This window comes from Galleria mellonella, unplaced genomic scaffold (assembly GCF_026898425.1).
Source record: "Galleria mellonella isolate WM207_F2 unplaced genomic scaffold, CSIRO_AGI_GalMel_v1 utg874, whole genome shotgun sequence".
NCBI lineage: Eukaryota > Metazoa > Arthropoda > Insecta > Lepidoptera > Pyralidae > Galleria > Galleria mellonella.
In genome coordinates, this window is record NW_026442167.1 from 339,748 (window position 1) to 358,955 (window position 19,208).

At 37.2% G+C, this 19,208-nt stretch overlaps 1 protein-coding gene across 1 annotated transcript; it reads left to right on the forward strand.

The window, feature by feature from the left end:
* The first annotated feature begins 1,203 nt into the window (after nt 1-1,203).
* Nucleotides 1,204-18,601, forward strand: LOC113519064 (xylulose kinase). The gene is made up of 11 exons (XM_052902205.1): nt 1,204-1,402; nt 2,093-2,175; nt 2,441-2,591; nt 5,734-5,910; nt 6,583-6,816; nt 7,453-7,609; nt 9,536-9,796; nt 10,818-11,000; nt 12,625-12,722; nt 13,977-14,061; nt 14,707-18,601. The coding sequence occupies exons 1-11, from the start codon at nt 1,346-1,348 to the stop codon at nt 14,820-14,822; spliced, it is 1,602 nt and encodes a 533-aa protein (XP_052758165.1). The 5' UTR covers nt 1,204-1,345; the 3' UTR covers nt 14,823-18,601.
* The last annotated feature ends 607 nt before the right edge of the window (nt 18,602-19,208 follow it).

Here is a 19,208-nt window from a genome sequence, read left to right on the forward strand (position 1 = left end):
GGAGTAGTCCTACATTGCGTTTGCCGGTACGGAGTTGCAACTCAAGAACCTTTCTTTCCCATTAGTTGTCAATTCTTCAAGCTACGTGACCAGCTCATTGCCACTTCAGCTTGCTTATCCTTCGGGCTATGTCGGTTACTTTGGTTCTTTTGCGGATATCCTTGTTTCGGATTCTATCACGCAAAAAAATAAGTGAATAGAAGTAAGTATTTAAGAAGATAAAGAAGTCTCTTTCTTGTTTCAAAGATGTTAACTTGCTGCCTTAATAATGTGGTTATGATAATTCGTTGAAAATGAAATTATGCCATTCACTACCATCATCATCATCATCACCAGTATAAAAAAATCAAACGCTACATGTATCCATTGACTTCGTTTACATTCCGTTTACTTATGCGAGATTACATCATGGAACAGTATTGAAGTACGTCTTTTAAGGGTTTTGTACCACACCACTACGGTCAGACGATGTCCAGGAACTTCGTAGTTTAAAAGGGGCGCTATAGGATCTGTAAAGGACCGCATCAAATTTGACGTCACTACTTTGGAAGATACAGCGGATACCCGATTTTATATTCGGTAGTTTTGGAGGCGCACCGGAGATCATAAAAAGTTGCCTAGGAGCTTCTCAGTCAAGAGTCACTGGTGACCTTGCTTTTATCATCGTAAGCCCCCTCCCCCCACTTCTGCTATTAGCATATTTATAATTATGTTTGGGGAGGAGCATGGACCCTTAAAAAAGGCATATATACTCTCAGACTAATCTTTGTGCAATAGTTAAATGTTCCGCTCGCATCCTAGAGTGGGCTTTAGATAAATCTGGGGTAGGACCCCAACTATGCTTTATCCTCCGCAGAAATTTATCTAGGAACGCTAAGGTAGGCTAAGGACGGCCTTGCTTACTATCTATACTACATCACCTATCCCAATATCAAGAAACTTTGAAAAAAAATATAATTAATTCTTAGATAATATATCAAGGACTTAGAAGTTTTTATATGTATGAATAGGTATATTTCTAAAATTTAAATAATTATGACATACCTATCTACCTACCTATTCATTATTTAAACATTAGATAACCGCAACCTTGGCAACATAAATATTATTATGGCTTCTTTATCGAATTACCCTAAATACTCAATTGTAGTTATTAAGATTCTGTTAATTGGGTGTTGTAAAATAAAATAATGATATCGTGAAATCGCGCCCGAGTTACAATAATAATTTCATAAATTCTATGTATGACGGCATTTAGTCACGAAACGTTCAAAGTTACTGTCTCCGGAACGTACACGGAGTGTCATTGGCCGCGCGCTGTCAAAATATTTAGAAAAAAAAAGAAATGACTGACGAAACAAGGAAGAAAACTTTTTTAGGATTTGATTTTAGTACGCAAAGGGTGAGTTTGTTTTTATTTGACTGTTTTGTGTTTCATTAACATTATCAACGAATAATATATATAAAATTATTTAAAGTGAAAAGAAACTATTTAACCTTAGAATACATAAGCAACTAAGTTTGGTTTATAAGAATATTCAGTTATGTCTAAAAATTTTAATAAAAATTTTAATTTTATAAATAATACTTAGGAAAATCATAATTTTATTTAAGAAAGTATTGCGTTGTATTTTGCTGTTGTTGCCTTCGATTTATAATTAATTGTAAGGTACAATTATAATTTTTACTTAAGTAATTTTTTTACTTATGTAAATATAAGTTGTTGATAAGTTTATAATATTTTGATTACAAATAGGCAACTCATTTCTTTTTTTGGATCAATATTTCAATACAAATTCTAAACATATTGATTACCTACTTTAGGAAGTCATGGCAACCATTTAAATTATAATTTTTTTAGGATGATGTTAATTCTTATCAGAATAATTATTTGTTTTTTAAATTTATTTACTTAATTTGACTTATGTAAGCTATTAAATTATGAAACCATCTTTATCATTAAATAATAACAAGATATTCTATGATACCTAAGTATTCAAGTTACTTTAATTTACATTCATAAAAGTATATAGATCTATTGGTTTTTTTTGGTATTTTTTTTATTATTAGTTGTTATTGATATTACTTTCAGTTGAAAGCATTAGTAATTGGTGAGGATTATGGAGTATTACATGAAGCCAATGTTGAATTTGATTCAGATCTCCCTGAGTTCAGGTAAGTATTTAAAATAAAAATTCTTAAATTACTTAATAGAAAGAATTTTGAAATATTATTATCAATTGAAAACCATAAATACACATTTTTTTTCTTTAATTTTAGATTAAAAACTTGTAATAGAAATTTTTTTAGTATAAAATTCTAATAATTTTTATGTAATTGAAAAAATGATGAATAGGATGCCACATCATTTCATTTTTCAAATTTTAAAATGTTTTCTATTCTTTGATCTTTTTTTTTCATCTTGTTTGTCATTTCACAGGACAGCTGGGGGTGTGCTGCGGGGTCAGCAGCGGGGCGAGGTCACGGCCCCACCACTGTTATGGGTGAAGGCCCTCGATATGGTGATGGACATGCTTGTTGTGGCTGGTGTTGACTTCTCCACAATCGAGGCACTCTCGGGCGCTGCACAGGTAATAATATATCTCATTATATTTGACATTTTTTATATTATTAGATATATAATACAATATAATATTTACAATAATGGACTTGACTAATAATTTAAAACAGTTTAATACTGTTAGGTAATCAATATTGATACAATTTTATAACTATGAAATAAACTTTAGTTTGAAAAAAGCAATAGTTAAGTCTCCTACCCATTCTTGCCAGGTAAAATTGCATTTCAAATGGGAGGTAGAATCATAAAAAAATTATGATTCAAAAATGTAATTTATTTAGTTATATAATTAAGTTTATTTGATTAAAACTTCTTTTTGTTCTTTACTGCATTATTTCATACATTTTCTTCTTTATAAATAGATATTTATATAATAAACAATAAAAAGTATGAATGAAAAATATGAAAATATAAATTAACTATCACACAAAATGGTAATAATATGACAGGGGTCAGGATTAACCTTAAATTTCATGATGTTACAATATTTATCAGTCTAAAATACAAAATGATTAGCTTTTTATATTTTAGATTCCAGCCCAGCTTCACATGAGTAGATTAAATTTTCGAAAGTAATATTGTCATAGTCATAGAATACTGACGGATCTTTATATTTTTGTCAGATCCGTCAGTATTCTACGACTATGACGATATATAGCCGATGATACTGGCTAATGTAGCTTTACTTACAGGGGCAAGGATTTTTAAAATCAGTTGAGTTTGTTCATTACAAAAAAAAAACAATAAAAAAATCTCTTTGTAATATAAGTATAAATAATAATAATAAATAAATCTTTATTTCAATCATTGTAACAATATAGTGTGAAGTCCCTAACTCCCGAGGTAGGTATGAAAAAACCTGTGTTTCAGGAGTTAGTGCCTTCTTCCATATGTTGTTGTATTACATTTTTAGTAAAATAAATAATATGAAATAAAGTTTTTTCTTTTTTTATACAACTTAGAATGGCAAACAAGTTGACGGCCCATCTGATGGAAAGTGGTAACCGTCGCCTATAGACATGAGCAGTACCATGGACATAACTGAGTATACTGTTTCGCCCGTGATACCTCCCATGCGTTGCCATTCCTGAGGACTCAGGTGTTATTCCTCTGTACCCAGTAAATTCACACCATATCCCACCCTTCAAACCGAAACACAGCCATGCAAACACAACTACTTCACGGTAGAAACACGAATGGGACAGAGGTACCCAAGCAATCGACTTTTGTACAAAGTCTCCCTCTGGTATTAAATTCAAAAACAAAAATTATAAAGGTACCCATAGTTTTAGAGAAACAATAATTTATGGGTTCAGTGAAGAATAGCTTCAAATTAGCTTTAAAACTTTATCATTACTAAGTCTATTTGCCCATATGTTTCTAAAACCATTATATTTCATGTGACGTAATTTATGGTCTCCTTTTTAAGGCACTACGTACATTTACATATGACTCACTAATGTATCATCATACCTATTGTTCATTTCTGCAGTGGAACAGCAGTGAATTTTTTGTTTTTAAAACTATATGAGTAAATCTTATGCACTCATTTACATAACTCATTTACACACTCATTTATTGAGGGAGACTATACAAAAGTCGATTGCTTGGGTAACTCTGTCCCATTCGTGTTTCAACCGTAAAGCAGTTGTGTTTGCAGGCTGTGTTTCGGTTTAAAGGGTGGGATATGGCATGAATTTACAGGTTACGGAGAAATAACATCTGAATAACATCATAGGCGAAACAGTATACTCTGCTATGTCCATGGTACTGCTAATGTCTACAGGCGACGGTTACCACTTTCCATCAGGTGGGCCGTCAGCTTGTTTGCCATTCTAAGTTGTATAAAAAAAAGCTTTACTTTGTATTTATTTGTAACCACGCAAGACAGACGTACGACTCGATGACAATGTGTTTAATTAATATATGAAAGTGTAACAATCCTTTTTCGGCCAACGTAACGAGAACAAGCCGCGCGTGCACTTCACTTTCATTTCACAATTCTTGTTAATTAGCTGTATTATTCATTTTGGTGCATTGAACATTGTTACGCTCAAGGATTTTTTTTTATACAACTAAAGTGGCAGACAAGCATACGGCCCACCTGATGGTAAGTGTTTTTTTTTAATGGGTGATAATGGATTGGTAACCCCGCCTGCGCTGTCGGTATACACTGGCGGGGCACCAGTGAAGGATGATAGATGAGGTTGAAGCAGGTCAGTAAGCCCATTGTGACAAATTCAAGAATTGTTCACGATGGTTTCCAGGGGGAACCACGTGGAGGTCGACCTGATAGTGTATTGCTAGCAATGTGTTCATTAGACCCCATTACTAACAATCCTTTCCCCCCGATGGTAAGCGGTTACCGTAGCCTATGAACACCTGCAATATCAGAGGTATTACACATGCGTTGCTGACACTGAAGAAACGTCTTTACACCCTTTTAAAGACCCCATGCTGTAGGCTCTTGGAAAAACCTCGGCAGGGAGCTCATACCATAACCTATTTTTATACACCTTTTTTCCTAAAAGCAACTTTTCCCAATAAGATTTTTGTTTTATTGAAATTGGTTCAAATGAGTTGCTTATATAGAGCGTTCATTTTATCACTATTATCTCCTTCAATATTTGAGCTGGGTCGCTGGCCGGATTTTACCTCGCCTTTCCCAACATCAGACATCAGTTTTGAGACTTCATTGTGTTCTCTTGGAATAGACTACCAGAGGGAGACTGTACAAAAGTCGTTTGCTTGGGTACCTCTATCCCATTCGTGTATCAACCATAAAGCAGTTGTGTTTGCATGGCTGTGTTTCGGTTTGAAGGGTGGGATATGGCGTGAATTTACAGGTTACAGAGGAATAACATTTTAGGAATGAGGAGAGGAATGGCAACGCATGGGGGTGTATTATGGGCGAAACAGTATACTCTGTTATGTCCATAGTACTGCTCATGTCTATAGGCGACGGTTACCACTTTCCATCAGGTGGACCGTCAGCTTGTTTGCCATTCTAAGTTGTATAAAAAAAAAAAAAAACTATTCCTCTCTTTTATTCTTTTGTTCTTATAATTAGAAAAAAGAAACATTACCTGGCATGTTCATAAGAGATAGCTTCATTATAACTGATTCCAATTATGATATTTTTAACATTGTAGCAACACGGCTCGGTGTGGTGGTCCAAGGACTGCGAGTCTAAACTGGCCAGTTTGTCCCCCGACGAGTTCCTGCACACGCAGTTAGCGACCGCATTCGTGACGAACTCTCCTGTCTGGATGGACTCCAGCACCACCGCCGACTGCAGGGCTCTCGAGGAGGCGGTCGGTGGTCCCGAGGTATGTACACGCATTATTTTAATAGTTTTCGTGTGATAGGCAAATAGATATAACTATGTATTACCGCGTAAAAAAAATACTTCAATTACAAACGTATAGATAAACGACGATGTTTTATAGATTTTATAGATTATCCAGAACAATTCCTACATAAATATTGTATTTGATATTGGATTTTGCTTCTAAAATACCAGAGGGAGACTTTGTACAAAAGTCGATTGCTTGGGTACCTCTGTCCCATTCGTGTTTTAACCGTTAAGCAGTTGTGTTTGCATGGCTGTGTTTCGGTTTGAAGAGTGGGATATGGCGTGAATTTACTGGGTACAGAGGAATAACACCTGAGTCCTCAGGAATGGTAATGCATGGGGGGTATCATGGGCGAAACAGTATACTCAGTTATGTCTATGGTACTGCTCATGTGTATAGGCGACGGTTACCACTTTCCATCAGGTGGGTCGTCAGCTTGTTTGCCATTCTAAGTTGTATAAAAAAAAAGGTTTAATCAGAAAAATAAAATGGGGCTAAGACAGGAAAAATATGCAAAGTTTTGGAAATTGATTCATAGTTAGTAACGTAAATACTTGACGTCATTGTTAAAAAAAATGGCGAATTGAGAAACCCCTCTGTTTTATTCATTCTATTGTAAGTCGCATAAAATGAAACCGTTGACAGGAGTTGGCCAGGATAACGGGCTCGACGGCATACGAGCGGTTCACGGGCCCGCAGATCCGCAAAATGTACCGCAGCAGGGAGCGTGCGTACCGCGCGGCCGCCAGGATCTCCCTCGTGTCGTCGTTCGCGTGCTCCTTGTTCCTGGGCCGCGTGGCGCCCATCGACTACTCCGACGGCTCCGGCATGAATCTACTGGATATACACAGCAAGAAGTGGGACGAGAAGGCTTTGAAGGTTAGTGGTGTCATACAGTTCCTTCGTCATACCGATGACAGAATAACCTTACAGAGTATTTTATGATGTGCATGTTTTTTTTTAATGGATGACAATGGAGTGGGAACCTCGCCTGCGCTAACAGTTATACGCCGACGGGGGCACCAGTGAGGGATGATAGGTGAGAATAAAAAGGTAGGTCAGTTAGCCCATCGTGATGAATAAACCTGGAATTCAGCACGATGGCTTCCAGGAGGGACTCGTGGAGGTCGACCTGTCAGAGCATATTGCTAGCAATAGGACTATGGTACTCTGAATTATTTACAATTTTTTCTGATTTAAGGGTTACCATTCCTGAGAACTATGGGGTTATGCCTCGATATTCTCTGTTACGGCCCATCCCCCTCTCACCCCTTAAATAGGTCTATGGGGATGTAGGACATAGACTACTATTTATCCCAGACATTCAATAACAATTGCTGTCATGTGGACGAAAATGCTAGTTGTAAATAAAGAGAAAATTATTAGAGAGTCAGGCTCGATAGGTCCCTGACCTTGGCATATATAGTGACCTCCAAGAGTCAAACAATTTAAATTTCCATAGCATCAAAAGTTGATCAGCTCTTGACAGAGTATATCAGAGTATATAATATCCAGGCTTGCGGTGACGAGACACTGGAAAGCAAGCTGGGCAGTCCGGTTCCGACCGCCAGCGTCCTCGGCACCATATCGCCATACTTCGTGCAGCGCTACGGCTTCCGACCAGACTGTCGAGTCGTCGCCTTCACCGGGGACAATAACTCGGCCCTCGCTGGTGAGATTTTTTATTACAAGGCGGGTTTGTGCTCGATCTTACCTCACCTGATGGTAAATGATGATAAGGTCTAGGTTGGAACGCACGTACCCAGACGGTGAAGCAGGTCAGTAAGCCCGTCGTGACGAATCTAACAATAAATTAATCACGGCGGTTTCTAGGGAGAACCAGGAGGAGGTCGACCTAATAGTATATTGCTAGCAATGGGGCTGTTTTTTTTAATGGATGATAATGGAATGGTAACCCCGCCTGCGCTAACGGTATACGCTGGCGGGGCACCAGTGATAGATGATAGGTGAGGATGAAAGGGCAGGTCAGTTAGCCCATCGTGATGAATACACTTGGAATTCAGCACGGTGGTTTCCAGGGGAGACCACGGGGAGGTCGACCTGTTAGGGTATATTATTAGCAATGGAACTGATAATCCGCATTACTAACAATCCCTTCTCCCCCACTAGCAATGGGGCTGCTAATCCCCATTATTAGCAATCCCTTCTCCCCCCAGTACTATGGGTTATCTTTTATTAAAAATAATGCGTGCGAAGCCGGGTTAAGGAAGCAGTGTTACATAATTATAAAACAAGTGTGTTGTTGAAAACTTAAGCGTAATATAAATTGATATTTGATACGAGCCGCGAGAGTTATCACGTCTCTAAAGTAGGCAAATCCACATTAAATTGCCTTTTACAGATAAGATATCTATGTATGGATGTTTGTGAACGGTGTAACAGAATGAGTGTACAATACTGAATAGTGGTAATAATACTACTAAGGATTAGTATTAGTTGTAATTGTAAAATAATGTACTCTTTGTTCATAGGCTACGGTAACCACTTACCATCAGGTGGGCCGTATGCTTGTTTGTTTCAGTGTTATGAAAAAATTCCTATTAATTAGTGGATACACAAAGTTTACACACTATACCAATTTTACATTTAAATAACTAAACCAAAAGAAAGTATGGTACAAAAGGCGGACTTAATACTAGCAGCGTTCTTTATCAGTCAACCTTTTGGGATAGAGAGTGAATCACGAATAAATAATTTATACATAAATATATACATCAATAAAATGTTGACTAGCGCGGGTGGGATTACCATTCCATTATTACCCATTAAAATAAAAAGTCCTCCTTCATCTTTAATTTAACCAGTGCTTTAAACGATAGGTTTTGCGTCAATCAACATCCGTCCGAAATGAAAATGTTTCGTGGTAAAGATAAAGTTATTTAACTAAGTATTGTGGTTGTTATCGTCAAAAGTTGTAAAGTCCAGTAGACAATATTTATGTATATATATATATATATATATATATATATATATATATATATATATATATATATATATTTCAGCCATTAATTGACCACTGGTTAAATTTAAAGTAATGATATCGGTTAACGACTTTGCTGATACATAATATATGTATTTAATTTAATTATCCGTGGAAGTCTAAGAAAAGTTCTTGATATAGATAAAAATTAGATTAGCTAAGAAAAATGCAAAAATATCCTTTTTTTTTTGTCTATAAAAAATGTTCCTAGCTGCCATCTCTGACAGAATGATGTGTATTTTTTATTGGATCGTAATAGAATGGTAACCCCACCTGCGCTAACGGTATATGCTGACTGGACACCAGCGAGAGATGATAAGTGAGACTGAAAAGGTAGTTCAGTTAAACCCACCGTGATGAATACACCTGAAATTAAGCACAATGGTTTTCAGGAGGGACCACGTGGATGTCGACCTGATGAAGTATATTGCTAGCAATGGAACTACTAATCCCCATAATTAACAATCCCTTCCCCCCAATAGGATATATTGCTAGCAATAGGACTGGTGGTCCGCATTACTAACAATCCCCTCCCCCTTAATGACGTCTGTTAGGTCAGTTAATTTGAGGTAAAAAAAATGGACAGTAATTTTTCAGGACTGCGGCTCCGCGCTGGCTGGGTGGGCCTGAGTCTGGGCACCAGCGACACGCTGCTGTGCGGGCTGTCGCGGCCGGCGGCGCCGCCGGCGGGCCACGTGCTGGTGGGGCCGACGCCCGCGGCGCCGTACATGGCGCTGCTGTGCTTCGCCAACGGCTCCCTCACGCGGCAGAACCACCGCGACCGCCTCGCCGGGCCCAGCTGGGACGCCTTCAACGACCTGCTCCGGAGTACTGTCCGTGGAAACATGGGCTATATGGGTGAGTGCAGCGTGAGTGGGTGAGTGCAGTGAGTATTCTGCAAGTATTCATATAAAGCAACAGTACAATTCCTAAAATAAATAGATAAATAATTTATTTGCATCACTTACAGCACACAAACAGCAAAAGACACAAATGCAAAGTGAAAAAAGATAAAAAAAGATACGTGTACAAAAAATAAAAAAAAAAACAAACAAAATCAGAATGCATAAAATTAGTAACTATTTTTTTTTCCATGCGTGTGCCACAGTAATACAAAATGGCCACAACTCGGCTTTTTGCTTTGCCCTAAAAAGAGCAAAACACTGATATTCTGTTGTGGCCAAAAGTGATACATAAATAATAAAATATTTGTGAAGTTCCTACATTATATTTACACATTAAATAAACGAGAGCAGATGATAAATATAAAAAAATAAAATACCTGACATTGCAAAAAGAAAATTATATAACGCATAGTTTAAAAAAAAATTATTGTTCCATTTTTAAGTATGGGGATTTTCCGAAAAGTTCCTCTCTTACGTGTATTTTATACAAGTTTAGGTCTTCATTGAATATTTTTTTTTACACAACTTAGAATGGCAAACAAGCTGACGGCCCATCTGATGGAAAGTGGTAACCGTCGCCTATAGACATGAGCGGTACCATGGACATAACAGTACACACACATACTGTTTCGCCCATGATACCCCCCATGCGTTGCCATTCCTGAGGACTCAGATGTTATTTCTCTATACCCAGTAAATTCACGCCATATCCCACCCTTCAAACCGAAACACAGGCATGCAAACACAACTGCTTCACGGTAGCAACACGAATGGGACAGAGGTACCCAAGCAATCGAGTTTTGTACAAAGTCTCCCTCTGGTAGACTGGTAGATTTTTAACTGGACAGGTAATTTATTAAATAACACTACTATCTATCTATTTATATGGTATGCGGAGTGAATTATATTGATAACCTTGAATGACATTACTTGTGGTACTTACCCGGACGAGTGACACAGAGTATGTGTGGCAGGTATCTACCTGGACACGGCGGAGATAACGCCGCGCGTGCGAGCGGGACGGCACGAGGAGGACGCGGCGGGGCGGGCGGGACGGGCGGCGCGGCTGCCGGGCGCCGCGTACGAGGCGCGTGCGCTGCTCGAGGGACAGGCGCTCGGCCGCCGCCTGCACGCCGCCGACGCGGGGCTCGCGCTCGGTACCTGCCACTGACCACTGCTTTTTTTTTTAATAGATGAAAATGGAATGGTAACCCTACCCTAGCTATCAATATACACCGACGAGGCACCAGTGGAAGATAGGTGAGAATGAATGCAAGTCAAGTTGGCCCACTATGATGAATTCGACAAGAATTAAACATGATGGTTTCCAGGGGGAACCGCGTGGAGGTCGACCTGAGAGGGTATATTGCTATCAATAGAGCTTTTAGACCTCATTACTAATAATCCCTTTCCCCCCTGTCCACTGCTGTTACCACTACCCTGCCTCTATCCTACTGCTATATACGTCCTGATGGGAGAAAAGGATTGTTAGTAATGGGAAAATTAGTCCCCAATGCCATCAATATCCTATCGGGGGGAAAAGAATTGTTAGTAATGGGGTCAAATAGCCATGGGGCTAGCAATATAGCAATATACCCTGTCAGGTCGACCTCCGCATGGTCCCCCCTGGAAACCATCGTGACTAATTCAAGTTGAATTCGTCACGAAGAGCTGACTGACCTGCTTTCATCCTCATCAGACATCTATCACTGGTGCCCCGCCAGTGTATACCGATAGCACAGGTAAGGTTACCATAGCATTTTCACTTATTTTTTAAAATATACCCTATTAATTCGACCTTCACGCGGTTTCCCCTGGACAGTATCGTGACTAATTTATCGTTGAATTCGTCACGATGGGCTAACTGACCTGCCTTTTCATCCTCACCTATAATTTCTCACTGGTACCCTGCCAGTGCATACCCATAGCGTAGACAGGGTTACCATACCATGTACATCCATTAAAAAACATACTTCCTGATAAATAATATAAGCAAAAGTATTATTATTATTTCAGCCGTTTACTGTCCACTGCTGGACATAAGACTTCTCCATCAGGGGAGTTTTGCCAGTAGGTGCCACGCTAGACAGGCGGGTTGGCAACCGCAGTTATGCTTTTAGAGATGTTTTAAGAAATACGCTGCTTCCCTTTCCTCTATCGTAAGCTCCCTTAGTCGCCTCTTTCGACACCCACGGGTGGCCCATTCTATGCCGAGACGAGGTGAATGTGAATGTGAAAGACTCTATTTTCCGCGCTTAGCCTCTCATTTGGGCCGTTGTGCGTATGAGTCGTGGCTAGTACAACCAACCTAGCTCCGCCCAGAAGCGCAGAAGCTTCCTGGGTTCTTCACAGGCCTCACGGAGCGACCTCACCGTTCCGAGGATTTCTAAACGTTGATGGGCCACAGTCTCACATTCCAGGATTACGTGAGCAAGACGAGGTGAAAAATATTACAAAAATATATATATAAGTAAAAATATATATTTACATTATTAATTGTATTACAACTTTATATATATTTAAAAATAATTGAAATTTTCATCGTGCCTCCGATCAAATTATCTATAATTACTCCTCTCCATCCAAAGGTTAACTAGAAGAGGTCACTCTTAACGATAAGGCCGTCCATTGTTTTCTCACTGTGATCATTTCTCGTAATTGTTTATATTTATATTAAGCTTACTATTGTAATATTTTCGAGGCAATAATAAAGAATATCTATCTATCTATTATAAATAATTTAAATATTTATTTTATCGATAACAATTTTTTTTTTATTAGATTCGTCATCGCGCGTGGTGGCCACCGGCGGCGCGTCTGTCAACAAGGAACTACTGCAGATATTCGCGGACGTGTTCAACACGCCTGTTTACGTACAGGTTAGCTTTTAAATCGACTCGGTACTTTAAAGATCTTGGGGTAGCGGTTTAACACACTGTCTTACTTTTGGACGATTGCGTGTTCGATTCCCAGACTATACAGGACATTTGTAGTGTTTTTTTTTTTAATGGGTGAAAATGGTATGGTAACCCCGCCTGCGCTAACGGGATACGCTGGCGGAACACCAGTGAAGGGTGATAGGTGAGAATGAAAACAGGCCAGTTAGCCCATCATGATGAATTCATCAGGAATTAACCATGATAGTTTTCAGGGAGAACCGCGAGGAGGTCGACCTGGTTGGGTATATTGCTAGCAATGGGATTCTCAGTCTCCATTACTAACAATCCCTTTCCCCCCATTTGTAGTCTGTTACGTTCATCCTGTCCGTATTGATCTGAATGTTTTTCTATGTATTCGAGAAGTTGCATTATTATTCGATGTGTCCAAAATTATGGATTTATTTTTTACTATTATTGTTTTAACCATACATAACTGTATACCGCGGTAATGCCCCGGTATTTTTTATGCGACTTAGAATGTCAAACAAGCTGACCTGATGGAAAGTGGTAACAGTCGCCCATAGACATGACCAGTAACATGGACATAACAGAGTATACTGTTTCACCCATGATACCCCCCATGCGTTGCCATTCCTGAGGACTCAGATGTTATTCCTCTGTACCCAGTAAATTCATGCCATATCCCACCCTTCAAACCGAAACATAGCCATGCAAACACAACTGCTTCACAGTTGAAACACGAATAGGACAGAGGTACCCAAGCAATCGACTTTTGTTCAAAGTCTCCCTCTGGTAAATAAGTCATATATATATATAGTCATAGAGAGAGGTGCCTAGGTGTACTTTTGTATAAAGTCTCCCTCTGTTACGATGGGAAAATAGTATTCTGTGTTAATCTAAGATCACGATGTATCTATGTATCATTCATTTAATTGCCATGGAGCTGTTTAAGCATGATTGAGTTTTTTTTTTTTTATGAAAATGAAATGGTACCCCGCCTGCGCTAACGGGATACGCTGGCGGGACACCAGTGAAGGTTGATCGATGAGAATGAAAACAGGCCAGTTAGCCCATCATGATGAATTCATCTGGAATTAATCGTGATAGTTTGCAGGGAGAACCGCGACGAGGTCGACCTGGTTGGGTATATTGCTAGCAATGGGACTCTCAGTCTCCATTACTAACAATCCCTTTCCCCCCAGCATGATTGAGTTAGAAATCCAAACATTTCAGAACGAGCACGCGAACGCGGCGCTACTCGGCGCGGCGATACGGGCGGCGGACGTGTGGAGCGCCGACACTGGCATCAAATTGTCAGGTAAGAATGTTTTTTTTTTACGAAATATTTGTGATTACCAGTAGCAGATTTTAATTATAATTGTTCAGCAATATTTACCGTTACGTATATGTGTATGTTACATACACATCTGTCACGCCTGTCCCCCATTGGGGTAGGCAGAAACAATGGAACGCCAAATGCTTCGATTCAAACAAACCTCTATTATAAAATTATTAATTTTGCTGAATTTGAGACCAGATGGCTCCGTAATATTATTTTTTTTTTATTATTGTTTTAGCCATACAGTTATGATCCGTTATATTGTTTTTATGTAACTTAGAATGGCAAACAAGCTGACGGCCCACCTGACGGAAAGTGGTAACCGTCGCCTATAGGGGGGAAAGAGATTGTTAGTAATGGAAACTGAGAATCCCATTGCTAGCAATATACCCAACCAGGTCGACCTCCTCGCGGTTCCCCCTGGAAACTATCATGGTGAATTCCTGATGAATTCATCATGATGGGCTAACTGGCCTGTTTTCATTCTCATCTATCACCCTTCACTGGTGCTCCGCCAGCGTATCCTGTCAGCGCGGGCGGGATTACCATACCATTTTCACCCATCAAAAAAAAATACACAAGACTACATAGAAGATATTATAAAAAGCGTTATTGCGTTTCTAGGTTCAGAGCCATCAGTGTCACCGGTGGCTACTCCATACCCAGACCACGACCAGATATACAAACCTATGATGGCCCGCTACAGGCAGATGATAGCAACCTTTCCCAAACTCGAGTGATGTGCTGGCATCCGGGGAACTAAAATACCCACTCTAAGCCAATCATATTATGGTTCATTTCCTATACCCATGTAGCCTTTAATAAACAACACGTTGTAAAAACATAATATTAACACTTTCATCTGTCGGGTTATACTAAATGAATCATAATTTGATTCAAGTAAAGGTGCTATTTTAATCGACTCGGTACAGCACTAGTTTCACTCGCTAGCTCGCTTTAAATAATTTTAAAACACTAGCATTTCCGTGTTGCATTTTTACGCTTCATAGATATAGTTTTATGTAATGCAAGACGTGTTACCATTGATCAGAGCGTTTTTTCTCATTGTGCAAATTTCTAATGGTATTTTGATATTGCACATATGTCTTCCCACATAATTGTATTTAAGCAAGCCAAGTCAATAAAGAACTATTTATGGGTGCGCCCAAGAAAATATATTAACCCTTAAAAGCCTGATTTTTTTAATTAAAAAATATGTAAGTGTACCCTTTACTGTGTTTACTAATGGGGAAAAATAGTAAAAAAAAAATCAAAACGATATTTTTATATATTTATTTTGAAAAAACATTTGGTATCATTTTTTACTACTTTAGGCATTACGGTATTTAAATTTAAAATATTTAAATTTATTTAACAATAAAACAATGCAAACTTCGGTATCAAATTCGAAACTTCAGGTATTTAAGGGTTAAGTTGTCTAACTTATATACTCATAGTTAATTTAAATTAATAGCTTAATTAATTTATTAATTTAATTATAACATTAACTAGAATGATAAACAGAAACTTCTATTAAACTACTTTGATCTGACACAATACGAATCTTGTTACCATTTTTAGGGAAATTGTTCTTTTAAATTGAAATTTAAACGACTTCATAAGCAACAGTCTCATAATGATTTGAAAAAAAAACATGTGATTGCAATAACTAATTTACACTTTATTAAGTAAACAAGTACAGGTGCAAAGTCACATAAAATTTTCTTTTTGTGCTGTTGATTTTTTATTGTTGTTGATTGGTTGGAAACCCCAAATAAATGGAGATGATAGCCAAGAGAAAGAAGAAGGAGGGAGACTTTGTACAAAAGTCAATTGCTTGGGTACCTCTGTCCCATTCGTGTTTCTACCGTAAAACAGTTGTGTTTGCATAGCTGTGTTTCGGTTTGAAGGGTGGGATATGACGTGAATTTACTGGGTACAGAGGAATAACACCTGAGTTCTCAGGAATGGCAACGCATGGGGGGTATCATGGGCGAAACAGTATACTCTGTTATGTCCATGGTACTGCTCATGTCTATAGGCGACGATTACCACTTTCCATCAGGTGGGCCGTCAGCTTGTTTGCCATTCTGAGTTGTATAGAAGAAAAAGAAGATGTTGATTGTTAACTCATTCTGTGTAGATGAAACTTAATAAAAAATAGATATTTGGTACTTGTATACACTTGGTGATTGGACACAACACTTGATATTTTGTCACTTAGTGATTTTACTAATCACTTAACACCTGCACTTGCTACTTAACAAAGTATAACGGTACACTGCTGCCCGTCCGTCCGTCCGTCCGGCCTGTGTATGGATTAGACTGGCTTGTTTGTTATAGAAGTTATGAGGTAATTATGTGATGTTTATTTTTATATATTATTATAGAATATATTACATTAACGGCGACATTATTTCGTCGTTTATGAGTGAAAATATACGAAAATGTTAATTTTAAATGGTATGAAAATAAATGGAATAAAATTTTGAAATCTAAGGTAGAATAATAATTTTAAATGACCACTAAAATTTATTGTAGCATTATTTTATTTAACCCTTTGCACTCCAGCCTAGTAATTCATAGTGGATTCCAATAACTTATTAACTTATCAATAATTTATTATACTGTAAACGAAATAAACATATTATAAACAGAGAGGATTTCGCTTACCCAAGTGTTAAGTGCGCTGAGTCAGTAAAACAAGCGTGTCGCTGTAGCCGCGACAGTGGATTTAATGTTAGTATTTTAATGTCGCAAATACGGCGACGACGGAGTGCAAAGGGTTAATATATCAATCAAGGGCTTCTCTTTGCCCGCCATATGATGTGTGGACGGGCGAGGTAAGGACCTCGGGGCGTACCCCATTACCCCGGCTTCTACTCCGGAGGCGACGACCTCCGGGTCGCTGGATTTGCAGCCAACTTACACTGTTGGTCTGTGTATGCCGGCGTGGTGTCTTATTTAATATACCGCTAAAATATTTTAAGTTTTTTTTTTAAACTATAGATGGCGCTGTAACTCTCAAATGCGTTATGACTTCGTTTTTTCCTTTTCAAAAGTATAAAATACGGTTTCACTCATAAACTACGAAATATGTAAAGCAAACAGGTGTCTCATGTTGTGATCTTACATTCCACTAATATAGGGATATTTAATTATTTTTGGCCTTTTTCGCAGATAGTTGATGGACATAATACATACATATGTATATACACATGAATGAACTCCACTCGTTTCTATTTTTTTTTTTCAAATGCACAATAATTTAAAATATGCTTATCATATTTTAATATTATTGGCATGATATCCTACTTTGGGAGTGTGTATTATATATTAATCACTCCACGCTAAATCCCAATCGTGAATTTAAATATTCGTAAACAACACTAAAGTTTTATCTATCACGCCCTCTAGGCAAGTGGCAAGCGAATTCGTCGATGGAATCGACATCGCTGGCCAATCCATTAGGTAAAATGAGATAGCAACGTCGGGTATCTCATTCCAACTCATGTTGATTGTTATCATTAGTTCATCGACTATCTGAATTACGAGCAGGCTGGTGTTGATTTTATTATTGTTAATGTTTATATAGATGCATGATGTATGTCCCGTCCGCTTAATAAATACAATTATTGTCACAGTCGAATGACGATATGTTCAAAATATAATTCGCTCAAAAGAAACGATTAGATCTGATTGAACTAAAATATATGTAAAATGATTATTAGATGATTAAATTGTACCTTATAAAATATTACATCTGAGATTGTTAAGAATGTAAAATTAAATTACAAACTTGTTGAGTTTTAAATGAACTAAAAAGTATAAAAGCATATAATGTGAACAATATATTACATGTATTGTATGAAAATTCTATATAAATAGATCTGAAAATGTTCAATTTTTTTTTAAAACATGCTCATTTTATAACAATGTTTATAAAGTGTAGTTATACACCTGAAGTAATTGTGTGAATATATCCATAAGTTATTTGCTAATATGTTTCTAAGACCCCTTTTTAGGTTTCTCTCGTTAATATGCGTAAAACGCAAACGTAATGATATCATGTTTGAACAAATTTTAAAATGAGCATTGTTTAAGAATAAAATGTATCCCTGTAATGTATTTACTACGATATTGCTGCGATTTTCATCACAGTTCGTAAGTTTAATGTAATTTCTGTTTTGTCAACGTAGCCTTCAGTCAATCCATTTATTCGTGTGAAATGAAACGTAGCTATACTAATTTTTTTTTTTTTTAATTAAAATACGCGCAATTAATATATTTTCGATCCAAAGTTGCTCTACAATTTCATATAACGATATTTATTACTTTATTTACCTTTGTTATGTTATTAACTTTTCCTTTTTTTGCAATAATTTTTGTGCAATATTGTATGTAGATTTAGATTTATTACATTCCAATGCAGAGGCCTTATATACATTTAATCGTATATATATACTAATGTAATAGAGCTTTTTTATTTACATTTTACACGTTTTTATAAAATGTTAACTAAAAAAATATTTTGTTTTATTTACAAAATTAATTGTCCTTTTCATAATTCCTGCTAAACGGAGTATTTTTTTTTTTTGCAGAAATAATATAAAAGAAATATTTTTTAGTGTGGTTCACACTAAATAAGTAGTTATAACCTTAAATAGACTACAAAGCTTGCAGTGAAAAATATTAAGTTAATAAAACTTAATTTGCAATTGTGACCATTTGATAAGTATCCATGAGTCTGTTAGTAACTGCTCCGAAAAGATGATAATCATAAGGCTAAGTTTACAAGATGGTAATAAATAATTAAATTAGAGTAAATTAGTAAAAGAAATATTTAAGAATAGCGTATTAACGCAATAAAATATATGAGTTATAGATATAAACTATTAAGATGAAGAAACGCTACGCAACTTGATTATTCTATAAGTTGAATCTATTCGATGAATTTGCCACGACCCTCAGATTTTATAGTTACGCCACTGACTACCGATTTCCCAAGAAAAGGTATGTTTTCTAAAGATAGGCAGTATCAACCCCAACGGACTTGACGTTATAATACGATTCAACATATAAGGTGCTAACACATAATTGATACATTATTATTGTAAATAAAATCA

Coding starts and splice junctions, on each gene's coding strand:
- LOC113519064 (XM_052902205.1), top strand. CDS start 1,346: ATGACTGACGAAACAAGGAAGAAAACTTTTTTAGGATTTGATTTTAGT. Junction 2,592..5,733: donor CACTCTCGGGCGCTGCACAG/GTAATAATATAT, acceptor TTAACATTGTAG/CAACACGGCTCGGTGTGGTG. Junction 7,610..9,535: donor CAATAACTCGGCCCTCGCTG/GTGAGATTTTTT, acceptor GTAATTTTTCAG/GACTGCGGCTCCGCGCTGGC.